The sequence below is a fragment of the Curcuma longa genome, chromosome 10 (genome assembly GCF_044706935.1).
Source record: "Curcuma longa cultivar G26 ecotype Majalengka, Jawa Barat chromosome 10, ITB_CL_G26_1.1, whole genome shotgun sequence".
NCBI classification, from domain to species: Eukaryota; Viridiplantae; Streptophyta; class Magnoliopsida; order Zingiberales; family Zingiberaceae; genus Curcuma; species Curcuma longa.
In genome coordinates this window covers 4,354,785-4,376,360 of record NC_133870.1, presented here as the reverse complement: position 1 = coordinate 4,376,360, position 21,576 = coordinate 4,354,785, and the positions used below count along the sequence as shown (strand labels likewise).

The 21,576-nt window shown below is 43.1% G+C and overlaps 3 protein-coding genes and 1 pseudogene across 3 annotated transcripts; all 4 read right to left on the bottom strand.

The window, feature by feature from the left end:
• Nucleotides 1-116: 116 nt before the first annotated feature.
• On the bottom strand, nucleotides 117-3,541 carry LOC141835665 (putative LRR receptor-like serine/threonine-protein kinase At2g23950). Its single transcript, XM_074723034.1, has 11 exons — nucleotides 3,242-3,541; nucleotides 3,021-3,153; nucleotides 2,871-2,942; nucleotides 2,640-2,783; nucleotides 2,411-2,482; nucleotides 2,269-2,334; nucleotides 2,087-2,187; nucleotides 1,865-2,002; nucleotides 1,421-1,789; nucleotides 663-1,048; nucleotides 117-577 (listed from the first exon to the last, which is right to left on the bottom strand). The coding sequence occupies exons 1-11, from the start codon at nucleotides 3,339-3,341 to the stop codon at nucleotides 221-223; spliced, it is 1,938 nt and encodes a 645-aa protein (XP_074579135.1). The 5' UTR covers nucleotides 3,342-3,541; the 3' UTR covers nucleotides 117-220.
• Nucleotides 3,542-4,963: 1,422 nt separating this feature from the next.
• Nucleotides 4,964-6,953, bottom strand: LOC141835718 (protein NSP-INTERACTING KINASE 2-like; annotated as a pseudogene).
• A 471-nt stretch (nucleotides 6,954-7,424) lies between these two features.
• On the bottom strand, nucleotides 7,425-8,259 carry LOC141835511 (putative LRR receptor-like serine/threonine-protein kinase At2g23950). The gene is made up of 4 exons (XM_074722925.1): nucleotides 8,027-8,259; nucleotides 7,811-7,943; nucleotides 7,660-7,731; nucleotides 7,425-7,572 (listed from the first exon to the last, which is right to left on the bottom strand). The coding sequence occupies exons 1-4, from the start codon at nucleotides 8,127-8,129 to the stop codon at nucleotides 7,425-7,427; spliced, it is 456 nt and encodes a 151-aa protein (XP_074579026.1). The 5' UTR covers nucleotides 8,130-8,259.
• An 11,437-nt stretch (nucleotides 8,260-19,696) lies between these two features.
• LOC141835896 (peroxidase 18-like) lies at nucleotides 19,697-20,934 on the bottom strand. Its single transcript, XM_074723289.1, has 4 exons — nucleotides 20,700-20,934; nucleotides 20,426-20,605; nucleotides 20,182-20,347; nucleotides 19,697-20,109 (listed from the first exon to the last, which is right to left on the bottom strand). The coding sequence occupies exons 1-4, from the start codon at nucleotides 20,916-20,918 to the stop codon at nucleotides 19,697-19,699; spliced, it is 978 nt and encodes a 325-aa protein (XP_074579390.1). The 5' UTR covers nucleotides 20,919-20,934.
• Between the last annotated feature and the right edge of the window lie 642 nt (nucleotides 20,935-21,576).

Sequence of the window (21,576 nt, the reverse complement as noted above, 5' to 3'; positions counted from 1 at the left end):
CTAAAGAAAACAGGGAATTTATTCGTGAAAAAAGGAGAAAAATTGCAGCCAAAATAAAAGAAATATATATATATATATATATATTTATATTTATATATATTCTCCATTTTCCTTTTTTTAATAAATAATATTCATCTAAAAAGTCAATTTAAACTCATGTGTTAGTGGAATAAATCCTAAATAAAGTAAAAAGTAACCCTAACTTTATTTACGGCTCTACCTACCGCGGCCCGGAAAGCTCCATCTCGTCGACCATGGCGGCGGACGCAGCGTCGTCGTCGCTGTTGTTTTCCTCGTTGCCGCAATTGATGGTGAAGAACGCGTTGGGGTCGGCGTGGCTGCCGTCGTTCTTCGGGATTCGTACGGGCGGCCGGATGGAGGCCTCCCATTTGTCGGCCAGGCCGTCGCCTTCGAGCATCCGCACGACCTCCGACATCTTCGGCCGGTGGGCGGGGAGGAACTGCGTGCAGAGAAGGGCCACCTGCACCATCTCCGCCAGCTCGATCCTGTCGTAGTGCGTCCCCAGATCGCGGTCCACCAGCAGATCCAGCTTCTTCTCTTGGTACACCTTCCTCACCTGCGCGCAACCCCGAGGCGGCATTTTCACAAACACTTCGGTTGCTCAAACAGCAGGGAGATGGAGATGGGGGCGATCAACGTACCCAGTCGAGCATGGCGCCCTTCTGGTTCTGGCTGGGCCCCTTGCCGAACTCGAGGACGCGGCGGCCGGAGATGAGCTCGAGGAGGAGGGTGCCGAAGCCGAAGACGTCGGTCTTGTCCGAGGACTGGCCGGTGGAGAGGTACTCGGGGGCGATGTGGCCGACGGTGCCGCGGACGGCGGTGGTGACGTGGGAGTCGTCGTGGTCGAGGAGCTTGGCGAGGCCGAAGTCGCCGACGACGGCCTCGCAGCAGTCGTCGAGGAGGATGTTCGCCGCCTTGACGTCGCGGTGGATGATCTTCGGGTCGCACTGCTCGTGGAGGTAGAGGAGCCCCCGGGCGGCGCCCAGGGCGATCCGCTTCCGCGTGCTCCAGTCCAGCGCCGGCTTACCTGAACCAGAAAAACGCGAATGTTAAAGCAAATCATGACCGTTCGTTCCGGAGAGATGGAGATGGGAGACAGATGTGGGTGTGATTGGTCAATTGTGCGTCAGAGGAACGGCGTGCTATGATGACGACGATGAGGCCGGGAATCGCAGAACGTACGGCTGAGATGAGCTAACTCTTACGCGAACTGTATTAACTGCACTCTGTGGTCTGGTACCCGAAACTGACTACTACGAGACAAAAATGAAGACGCGGTTGTTACACCCCGCTCTCGGATCCCCTCCAAATCGCTTTGCACCAGGATATTTCAAGATTATGCTCGAACCGTTGGATTACCGGAGTAGGATAAGGGATGCGAGGGAGGGAGGAGCGTTACCTCGGAGGCGGGCGGCGACGCTGCCGTTGGGCATGAAGGGGTAGACGAGCAGGCGTTCGCCTCCGGCAGCGCAGTAGCCGAGGAGGCGGAGGAGGTTGCGGTGGATGGCGAGGCTGATCATCTCGACCTCCGTGCGGAATTGGGCCTCGCCGGAACCGGAGCCGACGGCGTCGGCCCGCAGACGCTTCACCGCCACCAAGGTGCCGTCGGGCAGCCTCCCCTTGTAGACGTGTCCGAAGCCACCCTTGCCGAGCACGTTACGGCCGCTGAAGTTCTCCGTCGCCGTCCGAAGCTCCCTGAGTGTGAAGCGCCGCAGGTTCCCCAGCCCTGCCCCTGCCGCCGCCGCCGCCGCCCCTTCCTCCTCCCGCTCTGTTTGCATGAGACAAAACCTAACACTTGCACTACGTGTACCGTATATCTCTTGTGATGCAGGATGGCACTCACCGCTGAGACCGAGGACCCATTGGTTCTTCTGCCGCTTTCGGCGGCAAAGGAAGAGCAGCAGGGCAACGAGGAGCAAGAGCAAGGAGCCACCGAGACTGACGCCCATCGCAATGCCCAGCTTCTTCGCTTTGGATCTCTCTGAAACGACATGGAAAGCAAACTGTAGCTCAGAACGTAAACTTGCTACGCGATGAGGTAAAATGACTGGATCAAATAAAGTACTCTGAGTCGATGATTCCACGAGGAAGGGAAGGGAGCTGGGAACGGCAGTCCGCGAGCACTCATCCGTCCTGCTGCCACATATTAATGGATTCCCGACGATGCTGAGGAAACGAGAGATGAAGGAACAATTTAGCAACAAGCAGATGCAATAGAAAACATCTCAATTTCAATCCAAAGTTTACTTGAAAGTTCTGATTGGGAATGGGAACTCCGAAACATGTCCGGTGAGATTGTTGTACGACAAGTCCCTGCAAACCAGTGAAGCTTTGATAAGTCTTCTGTTTGGAAGAAAAAAAAAAGAAGAACGCCATTGCGGCTGCTCACAAGAAGGAGAGCTGCGTGATTTTGGACAGCGACGCGGGGAAGGGTCCGGACAGGGTGTTGTTGTTTAGCCTCCTGCGGAGAGGATCGAGGAGAGAGATTAGAAATTTAACGGCAACAAGTCGAGAGCATCAAAAGACCCGCAGAAGCATGCTTGATTTGGATTCTTGTGGAGATCTCCTTGTATTCTTTCGATGGCATGTTAAGGATTAAGACGTGTTGTATGTCTCACAGATATCGAAGGCTGGCGAGGTGGCCCAAGGAGTCTGGGACGCCGCCGGAGAAATGGTTGTTAGACAGGTCCAAAGACTGCAGCTTCGAGAGCAGGCCTAACTCCGCCGGTAGCTCGCCGGAGATGTTGTTGTTCTGCAACAGCCTGAAAAAAAATCGAAAGAAAGAGTAGAGCAGAGTCGAGGAGCACAAAGTCCTGCGCCATAGACGAAGCTCTGCAAACATCGCTCACACTTGTTGGAGATTGGTGAGGTTCCCTATCCGCCCAGAGAGTACTCCCGAAAGATTCTGGCTCGGCGCTCCCCTGCAAAAGAAAACATGGAAAAAAAATTGCTGAATTTAGCTTCTGCTGAATGGGACGGAAGAGAGGGGGAAGACTCACAGGCCAATAACATGGTTGTCTGAAGAACAAGTGATCATCGCCCAGCTACAGGGATCCACAGAATCTTCATCCCAGTTGCTCAAAACCCCATGAGGGTCGTGCAAATCGTTTCGAATACCAATCAAAGCCTCCACTAGAAAGGACGGCGACGACAAACCCACACAAATCAGTCGAAAAGAGGCACAGACGACTACGATAGACTAATTAAAACCAGGGAATACCTTCCATGTTAAGTGGTTCGAAGGAAAAGGAAGCAGGGAACAAGAAGGAGAACAAGAAGAAGAAGAAGCAGAAGAGGCAGCAGCAGCAGCTCGAAGCCATCGTAGGGAGCAGCAGAGGGAGCAGCACACAGCAAAAGGATGGGGTGTGTTATATGTGATCAAGAAGGGATGGGCATCATGGATGAGGCCTCAGGCTCAGGTGCCGATGTGCCATGCCATGCTATCCCATCATGACTGAGGGGGAGATGACGAGAACAATGAGAATGTTGAATGGAGGGGCCATTATGATGCTGGGGAGCTCATCATGGAGCATGACATGGGTGCAAAGAGAGCATGCATGGCCTGGTGAAGACAGAGTAATTCGAAATCAGGGAGCTGATTTGGGTGTCAGTGTCTGGCGAGAGTGTGAGTCCACTCATTCCATGGCTTGGCTGCTGCGTTGGGAGGGCAGAAAAGAGGTGGGAGAGGGATGAGAGAGAGGTGGAAAAGCAGAAAGGAGTAAAGAGAGAGGGAGGTGTCCTTGTTTATGTTTGTTTTTGCTGGCTGCTTGGCCTTTGGATAAAGGAGGATTGGATTCTTTGGGAGTGTTGGAGGGAATTGTGCTCAATTATTGCTGGTTTAGCAAATGGATCCTTTGGTGGCTGCTTTTGTTGTTCTAGCACAAAGGTGGAACTTACTTAGATATTTATATATATTTTCCCCCCTTAATTTATGTTTGATGACTAGAATTTCTGTCTAAACATCTTTAACATATACAAAGAATACAAAAAATGTAACTTTTGGATGATAAAGTAGTAGAATTTAATATCGAAGGAACAAACACTACAAGAATGAGAAATGAAAGTGAGTAATAATGCCACTTTATAAAATAAAAAGATAAGTAAGTAAATGACGTGAGCTTTGATTTCTCTATACTCTAAGGGAGTACGTGGGCAACTTAAATAAGTGCAATCTTTTCTTTATATTTTATATTTTTTTATAAATTTATAATTTTTAAATATTCTTTTTAAAATAATAATAATCTTGAACTATGGAGAACTGTGAATAATATGGACGGTTAAGGTTACGAGATGACCTTCCAAAAACCGTCAAATTGATGATTATAAAACGTCGAATCGACAATTCTGATCCATCAAATTGTCAATTCTGAATCGTGATCGGATTAGATTAGGATCCATGTAGGATAAAATTTTCAGTTAATATAAATTTTAATTTCTTTTTCACTAACAAAATGAGAAAATGCAATGACATTAAAAAAGCAATGATTAAAGAAATAAATAATTATCTGATTCAACTAAAGACATCCTCGCTTCATAAATAATTATCCTTTTAAAGTTGTCTCAATTATTAATTTTTATAAATTATTAATTTTAAATAAATTTATTTATTTTTAAAAAAAATTATTAATTTTATCACTATCATCAAACTATAAAATGAGATAGATCCGCGTAGGACAACTTTCGAGTTAATATATTTTTTAATTTCACTCCACGATTAGTATTATAGGCCTTAACATCACCTTTTAACAAAGTAATAGAATGTGATTCTTTAAAACAGCTAAAAAAGAAAACACAGAATTTATTCGTGAAAAAGGGCGAGAAATTGCAGCCAAAATAAAAGAAATATATATATATATATATAATATTTATATTTATATATATTCTCCATTTTCCTTTTTTTAATAAATAATATTCATCTAAAAAGTCAATTTAAACTCATGTGTTAGTGGTAGAATAAATCCTAAATAAAGAAAAAGTAACCCTAAGTAACCCTAACTTTATTTACGGCTCTACCTACCGCGGCCCGGAAAGCTCCATCTCGTCGACCATGGCGGCGGACGCAGCGTCGTCGTCGCTGTTGTTTTCCTCGTTGCCGCAATTGATGGTGAAGAACGCGTTGGGGTCGGCGTGGCTGCCGTCGTTCTTCGGGATTCGTACGGGCGGCCGGATGGAGGCCTCCCATTTGTCTGCCAGGCCGTCGCCTTCGAGCATCCGCACGACCTCCGACATCTTCGGCCGGTGGGCGGGGGAGGAACTGCGTGCAGAGAAGGGCCACCTGCACCATCTCCGCCAGCTCGATCCTGTCGTAGTGCGTCCCAGATCGCGGTCCACCAGCAGATCCAGCTTCTTCTCTTGGTACACCTTCCTCACCTGCGCGCAACCCCGAGGCGGCATTTTCACAAACACTTCGAGAGGGAGATGGGGGCGGTTAACGTACCCAGTCGAGCATGGCGCCCTTCTGGTTCTGGCTGGGCCCCTTGCCGAACTCGAGGACGCGGCGGCCGGAGATGAGCTCGAGGAGGAGGGTGCCGAAGCCGAAGACGTCGGTCTTGTCCGAAGACTGGCCGGTGGAGAGGTACTCGGGGGCGATGTGGCCGACGGTGCCGCGGACGGCGGTGGTGACGTGGGAGTCGTCGTGGTCGAGGAGCTTGGCGAGGCCGAAGTCGCCGACGACGGCCTCGCAGCAGTCGTCGAGGAGGATGTTCGCCGCCTTGACGTCGCGGTGGATGATCTTCGGGTCGCACTGCTCGTGGAGGTAGAGGAGCCCCCGGGCGGCGCCCAGGGCGATCCGCTTCCGCGTGCTCCAGTCCAGCGCCGGCTTACCTGAACCAGAAAAACGCGAATGTTAAAGCAAATCATGACCGTTCGTTCCGGAGAGATGGAGATGGGAGACGGATGTGGGTGTGATTGGTCAATTGTGCGTCAGAGTAACGGCGTGCTGTGATGACGACGATGAGGCCGGGAATCGCAGAACGTACGGCTGAGATGAGCTAACTCTTACGAACTGTATTAACTGCACTCTGTGGTCTGGTACCCGAAACTGACTACTACGAGACAAAAATGAAGACGCGGTTGTTACACCCCGCTCTCGGATCCCCTCCAAATCGCTTTGCACCAGGATATTTCAAGATTATGCTCGAACCGTTGGATTACCGGAGTAGGATAAGGGATGCCAGGGAGGGAGGAGCGTTACCTCGGAGGCGGGCGGCGACGCTGCCGTTGGGCATGAAGGGGTAGACGAGCAGGCGTTCGCCTCCGGCAGCGCAGTAGCCGAGGAGGCGGAGGAGGTTGCGGTGGATGGCGAGGCTGATCATCTCGACCTCCGTGCGGAATTGGGCCTCGCCGGAACCCGAGCCGACGGCGTCGGCCCGCAGACGCTTCACCGCCACCAAGGTGCCGTCGGGCAGCCTCCCCCTGTAGACGTGTCCGAATCCACCCTTGCCGAGCACGTTACGGCCGCTGAAGTTCTCCGTCGCCGTCCGAAGCTCCCTGAGTGTGAAGCGCCGCAGGTTCCCCAGCCCTGCCCCTGCCGCCGCCGCTCCTTCCTCCTCCCGCTCTGTTTGCATGAGACAAAACCTAACACTTGCACTACTATGTTCATATATCTCTTGTGATGCAGGATGGCACTCACCGCTGAGACCGAGGACCCATTGGTTCTTCTGCCGCTTTCGGCGGCAAAGGAAGAGCAGCAGGGCAACGAGGAGCAAGAGCAACGAGCCACCGAGACTGACGCCCATCGCAATGCCCAGCTTCTTCGCTTTGGATCTCTCTGAAACGACATGGAAAGCAAAGTGTAGCTCAGAACGTAAACTTGCTACGCGATGAGGTAGAATGACTGGATCAAACAAAGTACTCTGAGTCGATGATCCCACGAGGAAGGGAAGGGAGCTGGGAACGGCAGTCCGCGAGCACTCATCCGTCCTGCTGCCACATATTAATGGATTCCCGACGATGCTGAGGAGACGAGAGATGAAGGAACAATTTAGCAACAAGCAGATGCAATAGAAAACATCTCAATTTCAATCCAAAGTTTACTTGAAAGTTCTGATTGGGAATGGGAACTCCGAAACATGTCCGGTGAGATTGTTGTACGACAAGTCCCTGCAAACCAGTGAAGCTTTGATAAGTCTTCTGTTTGGAAGAAAAAAAAAAAGAAGAACGCCATTGCGGCTGCTCGCAAGAAGGAGAGCTGCGTGATTTTGGACAGCGACGCGGGGAAGGGTCCGGACAGGGTGTTGTTGTTTAGCCTCCTGCGGAGAGGATCGAGGAGAGAGATTAGAAATTTAACGGCAACAAGTCGAGAGCATCAAAAGACCCGCAGAAGCATGCTTGATTTGGATTCTTGTGGAGATCTCCTTGTATTCTTTCGATGGCATGTTAAGGATTAAGACGTGTTGTATGTCTCACAGATATCGAAGGCTGGCGAGGTGGCCCAAGGAGCTTGGGACGCCGCCGGAGAAATGGTTGTTAGACAGGTCCAAAGACTGCAGCTTCGAGAGCAGGCCTAACTCCGCCGGTAGCTCGCCGGAGATGTTGTTGTTCTGCAACAGCCTGAAAAAAAATCGAAAGAAAGAGTAGAGCAGAGTCGAGGAGCACAAAGTCCTGCGCCATAGACGAAGCTCTGCAAACATCGCTCACACTTGTTGGAGATTGGTGAGGTTCCCTATCCGCCCAGAGAGTACTCCCGAAAGATTCTGGCTCGGCGCTCCCCTGCAAAAGAAAACATGGAAAAAAAATTGCTGAATTTAGCTTCTGCTGTAATGGGACGGAAGAGAGGGGGAAGACTCACAGGCCAATAACATGGTTGTCTGAAGAACAAGTGATCATCGCCCAGCTACAGGGATCCACAGAGTCTTCATCCCAGTTGCTCAAAACCCCATGAGGGTCGTGCAAATCGTTCCGAATACCAATCAAAGCCTCCACTAGAAAGGACGACGACAACAAACCCACACAAATCAGTCGAAAGAGGCACAGACGACTACGATAGACTGAAACCAGGGAATACCTTCCATGTTAAGTGGCTCGAAGGAAAAGGAAGCAGGGAACAAGAAGGAGAACAAGAAGAAGAAGAAGCAGAGGCAGCAGCAGCAGCAGCAGCTCGAAGCCATCGTTGGGAGGGAGCAGCAGAGGGAGCAGCACACAGCAAAAGGACGGGGTGTGTTATATGTGATCAAGAGGGGATGGGCATCATGGATGAGGCCTCAGGCTCAGGTGCCGATGTGCCATGCCATGCTATCCCATCATGACTGAGGGGGAGATGACGAGAACAATGAGAATGTTGAATGGAGGGGCCATTATGATGCTGGGGAGCTCATCATGGAGCATGACATGGGTGCAAAGAGAGCATGCATGGCCTGGTGAAGACAGAGTAATTCGAAATCAGGGAGCTGATTTGGGTGTCAGTGTCTGGCGAGAGTGTGAGTCCACTCATTCCATGGCTTGGCTGCTGCGTTGGGAGGGCAGAAAAGAGGTGGGAGAGGGATGAGAGAGAGGTGGAAAAGCAGAAAGGAGTAAAGAGAGAGGGAGGTGTCCTTGTTTATGTTTGTTTTTGCTGGCTGCTTGGCCTTTGGATAAAGGAGGATTGGATTCTTTGGGAGTGTTGGAGGGAATTGTGCTCAATTATTGCTGGTTTAGCAAATGGATCCTTTGGTGGCTGCTTTTGTTGTTCTAGCACAAAGGTGGAACTTACTTAGATATTTATATATATTTTCCCCCCTTAATTTATGTTTGATGACTAGAAATTTTGTCTAAACATCTTTAACATATTCAAAAGGATAATTTTGTTCTGCGGCCCATATCCTGCGTGACCCACTGATAAGCATAGTTTGGGCGCACCGTAGGAGTAAATTTTCTAAAATCAAATGTTTGCTTTTTCTGGCCACTTTTTCGGGCAGTGCGTCGATGACTGGCGCGTCGAACGTGCCCGGTCAGGCTAATAAAAACGATATTCCAAATTATACAAATTATTGCGTCGGCGAAATCGGGCGTGATGCGATTGGTGGTCGGAAAAAAAAATCAAAGAGCGTTAGCATTTCATCGATAAGCATAGTTTATTCAATAAAATGTTTACTTTTACTGATCCAACATTGGATATTTTTATTAAAAAAATGTGAAAGAGCAACTTATCATAAATTTTATTTGTAGCTAATATAATTTATTTTAAAATAAATTTAATTAATTTAAAATATTTTGATTAAATTGATAAATAATATTTTGATATAATAGTATTCAGAGTTTATGATTTATAATTCAGATTTTAAAATTATTTAGCCACTACGTGTAAAAGCTACTCAACTATTTTAGTGTTCAGAGTTTAGGATTTAAGATTTAAAATTTAAAAATTTAGGGTTTAATCTATAATATGTAAAATTTTAAAATTTAGGAAGTTATCCAGTTGATACAATGTGAAAAATTAATTATTTCTTTAAAATTTTAAACTTTAAATTATAAACTTTAAATACTATTATATTAAAATACTTTTTATCAATTTAAATAAAATTAGTTAAATTTAATTATAATTATTTTAAATTGATTAACATCACTTGAAAATAGTTGTAATAATTACTAGATAACTACTATAACGTGTAAAAATTACTAAGTAATTATTACAGTACTACAATAGTATTATATTAATGTTACATATTGTAACAATTACTCAATAGCTTCTTCACATTGTAACAGTTACTTATATCTGCTATACTAGTATTGAAAATACGGATATTCTCGGGATAAAATATTTGAAGGGATGCCCTTTTTTTTTTGAAAAAATGACGTCCTTTTGATGATTACTTAATTTGGGGACTCTTTTGATTTTTAACCATTTTTCTTTTGATTGCTCTCTTTGTTGTTAAGTTATGGAAAAATTTCTAAAAGACATATATTTTTTTATCTCTTGTACCCCTATTTTGAAGTTTCTTTGGAGATACAATTTAGACTATTTTCAAATCATACATCAACAATTTTATCGTTACGCTAATGTTCCCCTTTGATAATAAGAGAAAACTAATTGCATATATAAAAATTATGTCCATATAGTTTGTTGAAGAGCTTGATCAAATCTAAGAAGACAAAATGTAAAATTTTAGCCTTTTCTCACTTTCTAGTTCCTTTAATGTCTACTTTCAACAAAGTTCATCAGTGATATTTTTCAAGCTCGATTCTTAATTCTCGTCTAGTCCGTAAGGAGACCATTGTTGGTTGGCCATGAAGCTTTAGAAGGAGTATCTTCCATCACTTCTCACCTTCACAATTTATAAATCTTTTCTAATTTCTATAACACTTTCGGTGCAAAATAATTCATTAAATGCTCTATAATGTGTTAGAAAATATATAATTTATCATTAGAATTATACCATTTTGTTTTAATAGCTTGATAATATGACAAAATTAGGTATGCATTTGTTGCACTTTCATTAAGTGTGTAAGTTAATGATCATGTGGATGTAATCTTGGGTTTATTCTTGACGTGTAAAATATATTGATGTGTGATTATTGCTACGTAGCTAGCGAGTGAAATACCTAGTGCTTGATTGTTAAAATCTTGTTTATCGACCGATCGACTCAAGTTGTGGACCTTGTGGAAGCTTACGATGGTGATTGGATGTAGGGTTTGAGTAAACTAAATATTTATATTTAAGATGTGATCAATTAGAAAGGTTTTTAGTTGACTAGATAATTAGAGTTTTTTTAGTTGATGGGGAGAAATAACTATTGGAGTGGAACATTTGGATTGGAGTTGTCCAATAGTCGACTACTATAATGAAATTCCAAATAATTGGAGGCATCCAGAAGGTTGAACACTCGACTGTTGAACTTGTAATCTCTTGGAGAGCTTTTAGGCACTTAGCACTCATTAATTCTTATTCTCATTCCAATCAAGTGCTCAAAAGATATTCCAAATTAAAGCTTAGATCAAGATTGAAGGCTTCAACTTCTCAAGTTCTTGTGCTAATTTAGCTTCTCCTTCATTAGTTGGGCCTATGTGTCATCATTGAAGATTATTTATTACCTTGATTTGTAGAGGTTTACTCCATTGTCTTATTCAAAGGAAGATGATAATAGATCATTAATTACATGAATTGATTGATGCACCATAGCCATGGAGTTGAAGAATAAATTTTATGTTATTATTGTATATTTAGTTTTCTCTTCTATACACATATTTGTAATTATATTGAATTGTTGTACACTAGCATATTCTAATGTTGATAATCAAGCTTTATCTCTATTTATTCCCCCTTTAGGTAGGCCATTGTTAATCATGCATAGTGCATTGAAGATAGATCTTTATAGGTTTGGCATGATATGCACTCACTCCATTTTATGAGAAATTTCCATGTGTCTCAACATGTTCAACGAGCAAAATTACTATCCTCTAGCTCCTCAGGCTATGATTTGAGAGAAATTTAGAGTGTCACAGTTCGATCCGAGCATGCTTAAGTATTTAATTTGAAAAAACAATTATATTGAGGGATCAACAATTGAAGTATCTAATCTAAGTTAGGATAATTCTATAATATAATAGTGGAAAGAACTATGGAGGTTGGTCTATTAATATAATATTATAGTACTTTTAAATTTATCCTAATAGTTGATAAAATTTTTTTTATGAAATCAAATTGATCATCCTCATAATTAATTGATTTGAATAGCTAGACTATCCTTTACTTTTGTCATCTTGCTCCACATTCAAATTAATGGCCATAACCATTCAAAGTCATGCCAACTTTGTGAAGCCTTTGTAGAAGTTTCCCTATATTAGGAGGAAGTGTGTATCCATCCCAATTTGAGACATGTCAATTCCTACTACTCACCTTCCAAAATGCTTTTTTTATAGTGATTATAGACAATATGCTAATCAAGAAAATTTTAAGGGGTAAAAAAAAATCAAAAAGACACCTCAAATTATGCAAATTATTAAAAAGACATTTAAAAAAATTAAAAAGATGTCCTATCAAAATATTTTTTTATTAATTTAATCAAAAATTATTTAAATTTTATTAAAATCACTTTGAAATAATTATTACAACAATATAAAAGTATTGTATTAGATGTTATATATTGTAATAGTTATAGAATAACTTTTATATTGCAGTAGTTATAATAATATTAAAAATAAAAAATAATATTGTAATAGATATTTAATAGTTTTTATATATTATAATATTAAAAAAATCATTGAATTAAAGGATAGTGAGATGTACTGTTTGAATCCCAACTACAATGCACTGTATGATATTGTCCTTAAGTGGAAGGAAAAATCTGAGACGTTGACTGTTGAGCATGGAGCTGTGCGTACTTTCGAATTTATCTTGATGACCGATGAAAAACTTTCATGTGAACTATATACCGAATTATAAAAAAAAACACTTAACAAAATATAAAAGCTTGGCTACTGCCTACTCCCCACCTCCTCTGTTCAAAGCTCACCCACTCCCAGATTGGCTATGGAAGTTGGATTCTCCTGCATCTCTTTCAGTGAAGGAACTAAAGAAAGGTGGAGGATTCCACCATGACTCGCATCAGAACCAGAGAAAAAGGCGAAACAGAGAGAAAAAAAAGGAAAGTAGATTGGCATAATAATTCAATCTCTCTTATTCAAAAGAAAAAGGTGTTGATTCTTAAGATTTAGGGCTGGGGAGCCAGGGAAGTGTAAGTAAAAGTTTTAGTATTTAAATGATACATGATTAAGCTGTAAAACACAGTGATCATTCTTGTGCCAGTTAAGGCGATTCTCCCACGTTCGAGTGATTTGCAAGCTTTTGGTGTACATAAAGGAAGGAGATAAAGCAAAAGGCAACGTGGCAAGGTTTTGCACGCACCTTCGTCCCCCTCCCCCCATGCCCCTCCTCTTTCACTGCCATTTGATTCTGTTTCTGCTGCAACCTTAAAGTTAAAGATAAGCATGGCCAGGCCAGGCCTTCCCTTTCTTGTCTTTTGAAAAACAGAGGAATTAGCATAATATTAATAGGATACAAAGTGCTTAAACATACAGGAATCCTTTTGCACAGGAATTAGGGTCTTCATCTAATCAAATGAAAGTTAGGTATGATCTTTGATTGCTTTGTGCCAAACTGTGGGCTGTTAGTGGTGCACTTGCATGTCATTTATTTAGATACTGAATAGCATGAGATGGTGCTCATTAATTCTGATTCTTTTGAGTCTGGTCTATGGTGGAGTGTGTGTGTATTGACTAGCTGCTAGGAATTCTGAACATCTTACAGCATTGTAAAGATCATCATTGGTATCCAACAATTTATTTACCAGGAGACAAGTCAACAAATCCCAAGTCCAATTCTTTTGAAGTGCTTGAATGTCTTTACCAATAGCAAAAACTTGGGTGGTTGCCATCTCATGAAATCTTTGAATGATCTTCCTACTAATAGAGTTAGAAAGTCTAATTCACAAACAAAGGAGCAAAGAGGATGTTGTAGTATGCTCCTACACTAGAAATTGGGTAACAACTTAAGTGATCTAAATAAAGCCTATCTTCGATGTCTTCTAGGTCATCAAAAAGAGAATCACATAATACATGAATATGGAGGAGGTTTTGCTTGTTTCCTAGGACATGATTAAGTTGGTTACTGGGATAGATTTATTGAAGTAGGCAAAGTTCGGATTTCGACGAAGCTAAGGTAATTTTTTTCCTGTAGTGGTTAACTATAATTTCTCGATTTACTTCCTCACACATGGTCGTAGGACCGCCCGTGTGTAACCGCTGAGATAGTAGATTTGACCTTTGTTGAAAAAGGAGGCTTTGCCTACTTAATGACCTACACAGGAGTCGGTCACATTATGGGTATGGGTATGTGTTCTTGACAACCAAGGAGGAAAGAAACATTCATACCCTTAATTGAAGATGGAGAATCTCTACAAGTTTTTTATTCTTTAAAGTAATAAAAAAAATGAAACTCTACAATTCTGTGATGCGTTGCTTCGTAGAGGGAAGAAAAACAGTGCTCAAATAGAGAAAAGAGAAAGGGAACTCCTGTTGCTTCATCTATTTGCATCAGCCAAGGAGAAGCAATTAAAAAACTTACAGAAGAGAACCACAATCCTCAGTTGTAAACTAATGATGAATATTTGGAATGGAAGATGATGCGTTTAAAATTTTAGAATTTGCCTCCTTGTTGATTGTTAGTGTCTAAACTCTTTCAGCTGACATGGATGTGTCGGAGATGTCGAAAAACCATCGTTTGAGAGGTAACGAATTCCATCTTTTGTTAAAAGAAAAAAGAGAGAGTTCAAAGTAGTAAGAGAGAGTCATAGGAAGAATGAAGTTTTTTTTTTATAAAAAAATTAAATATTTAATTTCTATCGATTAATCTTGGAGTAAACAGTCCCGCTCCACATTTATCCATCAAGTAAAATTAAATAGTAAGGTTGTTTTTGAGGTGATGCTCCTCACTAGTTGTTTGTTCAATTATTGCCCATTTTGCTTTGGCCATACTTTGCATGGGGCAGGGCTGTTCCTATCATAACTTGGTGACCTCCATAAGGTTGGAGAGGTTTGAGGCACTTAGAGGGTCAAATTCGTATGAAGCTCGGTCATAGCCCCAAGTGAAGTCTTATAAGCTCGAGTTGTTGAGTTAGAGTACTTAGACTAAAGAATATTTTGAAAGTTGAGGGAGGTGCTTGGGCTGCCGATCACTCTAGGAGTGTTTGAGACTGTCGAACATAGTCATTCCAACGATTCCACATGATCAATTATATGATCATCTATCAAAAGATAAATTGATATACATACCTATCTCAAACATTATGGTGTAGATCCAAATTATGCTACGGCCCAGATGAATCCAAAGTGGGCACAAAGATACAACTGGGCCTTCGGCCACCGACACCTTCGTTCAGGCCCTCAGATAGATAATGCTATAATAGTTAATAATGAAATCCACAAATAGATCCTTAGCTAAAAATAGTAAATATCACGAACTCGTATCCTTATTACGATACGTTAATTTTTAAAACCTGGAAAAAGTTTAAATGCAATTGGTGGCGAAAAAAACCCGTCAATGGCCCTGCTTCTGCTGCATTCAATTGCATTCGGCAGCAAATCAATTCGAGAGAGAAGCAGCGAGACTCGCAATTAATTCACCCAATCGCCTTCTTCCCCTGCACACACAGGCGCACTGCGCCGCACAGGAGGGAGAGAGAGAGAGAGCAGCTGAAGCTGACGCCCCTCAGTTTCTCCACTTCCCTCCCCGCTTAGAAAAGCTCAGTCATCGAGTTGCTTCTCCCTCCTGCTTAGAGAGAGAGAGAGAGAGAGAAGAGAGCAGGCAAGTCGCTCGGTTGCCTTCCCGAAACAGTGCCCCTATCGGTACGCAAAGCCCGAGAGAAGTACGCCCCTTTTAAGTTTCAGCACCCAAACTACCCTTCGTCCTGCCCTCCTGTCCTCGATAACCACAAGGCTACTCTGGTCATTTCACAGCATCGCCATGGCCACCGGGTGAGCCAACTATATCAGGCCATCAGTGCTCGGTCGGGGGAGGAAGCGTGTTCTGCTGGGTTTCCCTCATAAAGCGGCGGGGGCGAGAGCGGAGACTGGTTGTTGTTGTCTCAGTAATGTCCAAGGGAAGCAGAGATGAGAAGGAGATGAGCCATTAAAACGGCCGCTACCCTCCGGCTGCTCATTCAATTCCGGGACGGTGAGCTCACTAAGTACGCACCCCAAACAGGCACACTCCATGGATACACTGCCGTCGGGAGACCAGATCCACAAGAGGGGAATGGGCACGGCGAGCGTGGAAGGCCAAGCTGACGACATGTCTCAAGACGAAGCTCAAGATCCACAGCAGGAGGTGCAGCATGGTCGTGAGTGAGATATCTGCAGAGCATGCGAAGGAAAGGTGGATGCTGTGATATTGGCGTAAGCGGCTCAATCAGCTACTCTCTTCTTCTCAATTTTTCTTCTTCTTCTTTTTCTTTTTGGATTTGGTTTTGGATTTGGATTTGGATTTGGATTTGACATCATTAGCATACCATCTCCTTCCTACGTTTAGTTGTTTAGGCGACTGCCAACATGCTGTTTTGTATATGCTTTGTCTTCTCCTTTTGTTTGTACTTGTGGCAATGGTGGGGAGGAGCAGAGCTTGCCTTTGGCTCTTGTGTTTGATTTCTTACTCTTTGTCCTTATTGAACTCATTGGAAGCTTAAAAATTAAGGCCAGAACTGCTGCTCACAGGCTCTATTTTTATGAAAGGGCATGTGGGACTCCTCCTAGCTTTTTGTATGGCCCTACTGTTTCAGCTGATGTATTGTAAGGTCTCCATCTCTGTTTGTTCAAGAAAAATGTCTAGTAAAAAGATTACAACCCAGTGGAACAGAAGACTCTCTCCTCCCTCCATCGTTTTACTGGAGAGAAAACGATGCATCCTTTTATCCTTGAGTGAAATGGATGAATGGGCAGTAAGGTCTGGCTAGAGAAACTGACACTCGTGTGACAGACTGTTTCACAGCAGCTGCTGCCGCCATTGTCGGGAGTTGTGACAGTCGTCGCCATTGCTTGCTAGAGCAGCTGTAGGAGCTTGGCAAGTTTGAATTTGGCTTTGGTTTTAACCAGGTGAAGACTATTCACTGGCACACTGGTTTTTCAATTATTATTTATTATTATTTTGATCAGCAAGCAAACTTGAATAGGTAAATCTCGATTAATCAGCAAAAATGAGAGTTTGCAATGGAAGAGGAAGAGGAAGAGGAGAGGAAGAGGAAGAGCAGCAACATTTTTCATCTGCAAACAAAACGAGGAAGGGAGAGACTCTTGGTCCATTTATTTTCAGAAAGTAGTTCTTTAACTACCAAAAGATAAAAGCAGATATGCTAAATCATGATCTCAAGTTCATGATCTGCACAGAGATTTGGTGGCACATGCACTTTGATCTTTAAAGGCTGATTACTATACCTTGAATCGAAACTTTAACCAACCATTGGAGATCAAGCGATAAAGGGAATGGCCAACTAAAAGCTTAGATAACATCACAATTGCCATGCAAGGGATATATCATTACACTCACCCAAATCATAAAAAATAAAGGTAAAAAAAGAAACAAAAAACCAAGGACAATGTCATCAGCAACACATGCCCCATCCTGCACACTCTAGATCCTCAGCAAAAGGTTGTAAATTAGCTCCAAAAGCAAGGTTCAACCAGAAAACATTCCACACAAGGAAGAAGTTAACTCATACATTGTCTTTCCAAGAACAATGTAAGGTTGCACAACACCAGTAGATGATTCTTGAATCCTTATAACATATCAGTTAGATTGAGTCCTCACCATCCTTTCCGTGAGACTGTTTCGGCTAGATGTCGTGGACGGTCTAGTCATCAGTTAAAAATTTGCCACCTCGCTCGTTGTCAATTCTGCCAGTGAAGGAACTTGAAGAAGGTAGCTGAGCGAATGATTAGCAGGGTGCCGGAGATTCCTGATAGACCACTCTGACGCTCAAGTCAGTAGAAGAATAATAACAATAATAATAATAATAATAATAATAAGTAGTGTCCGAAGTAATTGAGAATCCCCCTCTCTTCATACTTGCGGGAGAGGTTATATACTCACCAGAAGGTCATTCCCACGTTGGCGCAGGAGCAGATTCTTGCTGTGATTAAGGGGCATGTTCTGACAACCACTATGAAATGGTCCCGACATGTGGTGTCCAGGGGATCAATTCTGACAACTTCGTAATCGCCCTATGGTTCAGCAGGGCTGATTATTCTTTCCTTTTGGCTGTGAGTGCATATATGAGAGGATCTAGGGGACCATGCTTGACAACCTAGTAACCGTCATGATCCTTTAACAGAGCTCGCACGCTTGAGAGCTTTTGTCGTCGTCTAAGCTTGGAATGGCCGAGAAGGACCGAGACCAAGTTAGAGTTAGGTTGAGTGGCCGAGAGGTCGAGCTTGTTGAGGTCGGGAGGGCCAAGAGCGAGGCCGAGTAACTAAGCTTGTTGAGGTTGGGAGGGCCGAGAGCGACACCGAGTAACCGAGCTTGTTGAGATCGGGAGGGCTGAGAGTGAGGCCGAGTAACCGGGCTTGTTGAGGTCGGGAGTGCAGTCGAGAGCGAGGCCGAGTAATTGAACTTGTTGAGATCGGGAGGGCCGAGAGCAAGGCCGAGTAACCGAGCTTGTTAAGGTCGGGAGTGGTCGAGAGTGAGGTCGAGTAACTGAGCTTGTTGAGGTCGAGAGTGGTTGGGCAAACCCGCCCCAAGTTGACTGTTGACCTTTTGATTTGCCATGTCAGCCTGCCTCTTGACCTTGATTGCCACGTAAGACCACTTAGGATCCGTCGCATCAGAGACATAGGCCAAGATCTCAATTAAGTGATCCAATGCATATTGCACGAAAGTAATTTATATTGTTGGATGTCAATTCCATGTGTAGATTTAATAATTTGGTTCGTTAACATTAATAGACTGTAAAAGAATTATAAGCTTTTAAGTGGATGGTCATGGTAGGATGAGCTAAGGTATAAAAGGAATAAGTCAATATTCAATTTGTTCATCATCTTGAATCTTGATTTTCATTTCTCTCTCCTACTCTCTTTCCCATTGAGAAAGAATTTTGGTTGTCGCTCATTCATACAAAATACTTTCGTTGTATTGCAGGAATTGCTTCGACGACAAATAAAGAACAATGACTTTAACATTGGATTCAAGTCAGTATTCAATGTCATTTATTCAATTTTCATTTTACCTTATAGATAATTGATAACTTGAGATGCATCATTGATTTAATTTGATGTATCACTATTGCTTTTGAGCTACAATCATGATAGAAAACCTAAATTCGATGGACGAGGGAAAATCCTTTAACCAAGGTTGCTAGCTTAGCTTCCAAATAATTTTTTTTAAATAATTTAGGTGTTCAGATTTCACCTGATTAATCTTAGATATAGAAGACTTTCTTCCAATTTTGCCTACCAGATAAATCCAGAGCACAGTTTGTATACACTCTGAGGTCTACCTTCAAAATCATCCCGGTTGGAACTCAAATTCTGATCCTCTTATTTGCCCTTTGAGCCTATTATTTGTATACATTTTAGCAAAAGGTGGAATTTAGCCACCCATGCGGCCCTAGGAGGTAAATCACGGTTGGTCGCCAGGATTCGAACCCTTGCCCTCTTTTGCAAGTCTGCTGCGTCATAACCAACTCACCTATGCCCCGGGGGCAAAATTGTAGTGGGTAAACTTTTTATAGTCACCAGCCCCACTGCCGAAACGGTAAATCGAAAAACCCCCTAAGAGATTTTTTGGAGGCACGGTACCATTAGGTTGATAAGAGCATACTGTCGAAACAGCACCTTAGCCGAGCTAAGACTTGAATCGCACAACACCTCAGTCAACAAATATATGTTGCTAAGAGGATTCGAACTCGAAACCTCCGAGCCATTATTTGTATACATGAATGCATGTATGATTCATTCATTTTATGTAATATCATCATGCTTAAGCTGTATTATTCTACATGATTAAAGTAAGTCATCAACTTGCTTAATTAAGACTATGAACCATTTTGATCTTGATAGAGCAAGTAATCACTGATCGATCGAGCAAATATATGCAATTAGGCAAGGATTAACTTTGTAACATCTGCACATTTCGATATCTGAAACTTATTATGTGCACATGAAAGATTGAAAGAACCACACAGCACAGCACATTTCCATATATGGAAAGAACTACTACCCATTCACACTTTGGCAAGCAAACCTGATCTCCCCTTCATCCCCCGTCTTCACTCCGGCCGTCGAGAGCTTCGAAAATGACTCTGCCCAGCTCGTAAAGAAAGCATCCTGACTCCGGGCGAACTCCTCCACCTTGCTTCTCGTTCTTGAATCACCAACAAGAACCGAGTCCGAGTGGAGGAGGCTTTGGTTGGCCAAGAGATTGATGTAGTATTGGTTATCGAACAGCATTGGCGTCGAAGCATCGTTATCAAAAGTTGCAGCACTTGTGCCGATCGAGCATCTCTTCGCCACCTGCTTCGCGTAGCCTTCGTCCATGGTGGTATCGATGGGCACCCAACTTCCATTCGAGCTCTGTCTGAATCGCTCACTGAAAGTATCGCAGTGAGATGAACCTATCGTGTGGGCACCTTCAATTTACAAGGAAAGAATTTAGAACTTTCTTCTCATCGATCAAAGATTTTCCGTTGCTAAACCGTTACCTGAAAGGATGACAAGATCATCGATAGACAATCCTATCGACGTGAAGCGATCAGCCAATTCGCGGACGGAGAAGGTGGTATCCACCATGTTTGGCCTGACATTTGCAGCTGCTGAAACCAAGCCATCCCTCCTCCCTAGTGGAACCTGAACCGAAGGCCCTCCTGTCTATCAAATTCAACACGACTATAAGAACTCATGAGTCAAATATAGAATTTCATTTCAATAGATCAGTTTCAAATTCACCAGTTCCACAGAATCTCTTGCAGCAAGAACAAGTACATCAGCACAAGAGACAGTCCCAGGGCAGACCACTTCGAGCAACCTCTTTGCGGACTCCACCACAAAGAACGCCCCCAGGGACTTGTTTGCAGGGTCGCTCCTCTCTGTGCCTTTTCCTTGTATCAACACTGACCCATCGCAGCCCTGCACTCACACACAGATATATCTCTGCTTAAGAAACCACGCTCATTCTTGTTGGATTTCAGTGGAAGACTGCGGTGGTGGAGTCGAGTTGGACCTGGACTAAGCAGTCATGGAAGAAGAGGCGCAGGAGTTTGCCTGGAATGGTGGGGTCGAAGTCTGAAGCTGACCTGACCGTGTCCCTGACAAGCAGCTCCACATTGGGGCAGGAGAAGGAGTAGAAGTCCGCGGAGAGTTGCGATGAGCAGGGAACAGAGAGGAGGAGCAGGAGGGCGAGGAAGGAGGAGAGGAGAAGTTTCATGAGGTTTGGGTCCATCAAAAGGAGGAGGTGGGAATTGGTTGTGGTTGAAGCTTGAAGAGGTCAGTCAGTGAAGATTTATGGGGACTGAAAGGAGTAGGTTGCATGTCGGTGTATTTATTGCTGCATCAACATGCACTGGAGGGGGATGGCAGCTTAGGTGATGCCACTGTTTTCTCTATCATCAAGATTCAACTTTTATTTTTATTTTTATTGATAATTTAAGTATTTAATTTTTAGAATCTGATTAATTTGATTAATTTTAAGATGATCGATTTGGTCTTATAAAAAAATTTCATCTATCATTAGAATATATCGGGAAGTACAAACGATAATGATACAGCTAGTGTTCTAGGATTATGTTCCATTCATATTTCAACAAAAGGTAGCATCCATCATCTCAACGGTTCTACACGGTCAGTTCTACGATCATTTGTAAGGAGGTAAATTAAGAATCTGTAGTTGACCACGACGGGGAGGGCATTACCTTGATTTTATCGAGATTCGGTCCTTATTCATTTCAATAAGTCTATTTCATTGTAATTAACTTAACTATGTCCCAGAAACTATATGAACTAATTTGAACAATGAGATTATTGTACTTATTTAATTGAGTCATTTGAATTATATTATGGTATGACTAGTTAAGACATATCAACTTTATGTAAATTAGCAA

What these genes read in the sequence shown, in the direction of transcription:
- LOC141835511 (XM_074722925.1), bottom strand. Translation starts at nt 8,129, where the DNA reads ATGGCTTCGAGCTGCTGCTGCTGCTGCTGCCTCTGCTTCTTCTTCTTC. An exon ending in GACAACCATGTTATTGGCCT is followed by an intron (nt 7,732 to 7,810) that starts GTGAGTCTTCCC and finishes TTTCTTTTGCAG; the next exon opens with GGGAGCGCCGAGCCAGAATC. An exon ending in CTCACCAATCTCCAACAAGT is followed by an intron (nt 7,573 to 7,659) that starts GTGAGCGATGTT and finishes ATTTTTTTTCAG; the next exon opens with GCTGTTGCAGAACAACAACA.
- LOC141835896 (XM_074723289.1), bottom strand. Translation starts at nt 20,918, where the DNA reads ATGGACCCAAACCTCATGAAACTTCTCCTCTCCTCCTTCCTCGCCCTC. An exon ending in CAAGAGATTCTGTGGAACTG is followed by an intron (nt 20,348 to 20,425) that starts GTGAATTTGAAA and finishes TGAATTTGATAG; the next exon opens with ACAGGAGGGCCTTCGGTTCA. An exon ending in TGATCTTGTCATCCTTTCAG is followed by an intron (nt 20,110 to 20,181) that starts GTAACGGTTTAG and finishes TGTAAATTGAAG; the next exon opens with GTGCCCACACGATAGGTTCA.
- LOC141835665 (XM_074723034.1), bottom strand. Translation starts at nt 3,341, where the DNA reads ATGGCTTCGAGCTGCTGCTGCTGCCTCTTCTGCTTCTTCTTCTTCTTG. An exon ending in GACAACCATGTTATTGGCCT is followed by an intron (nt 2,943 to 3,020) that starts GTGAGTCTTCCC and finishes TTTCTTTTGCAG; the next exon opens with GGGAGCGCCGAGCCAGAATC. An exon ending in TTCCCAATCAGAACTTTCAA is followed by an intron (nt 2,188 to 2,268) that starts GTAAACTTTGGA and finishes TCGTTTCCTCAG; the next exon opens with CATCGTCGGGAATCCATTAA.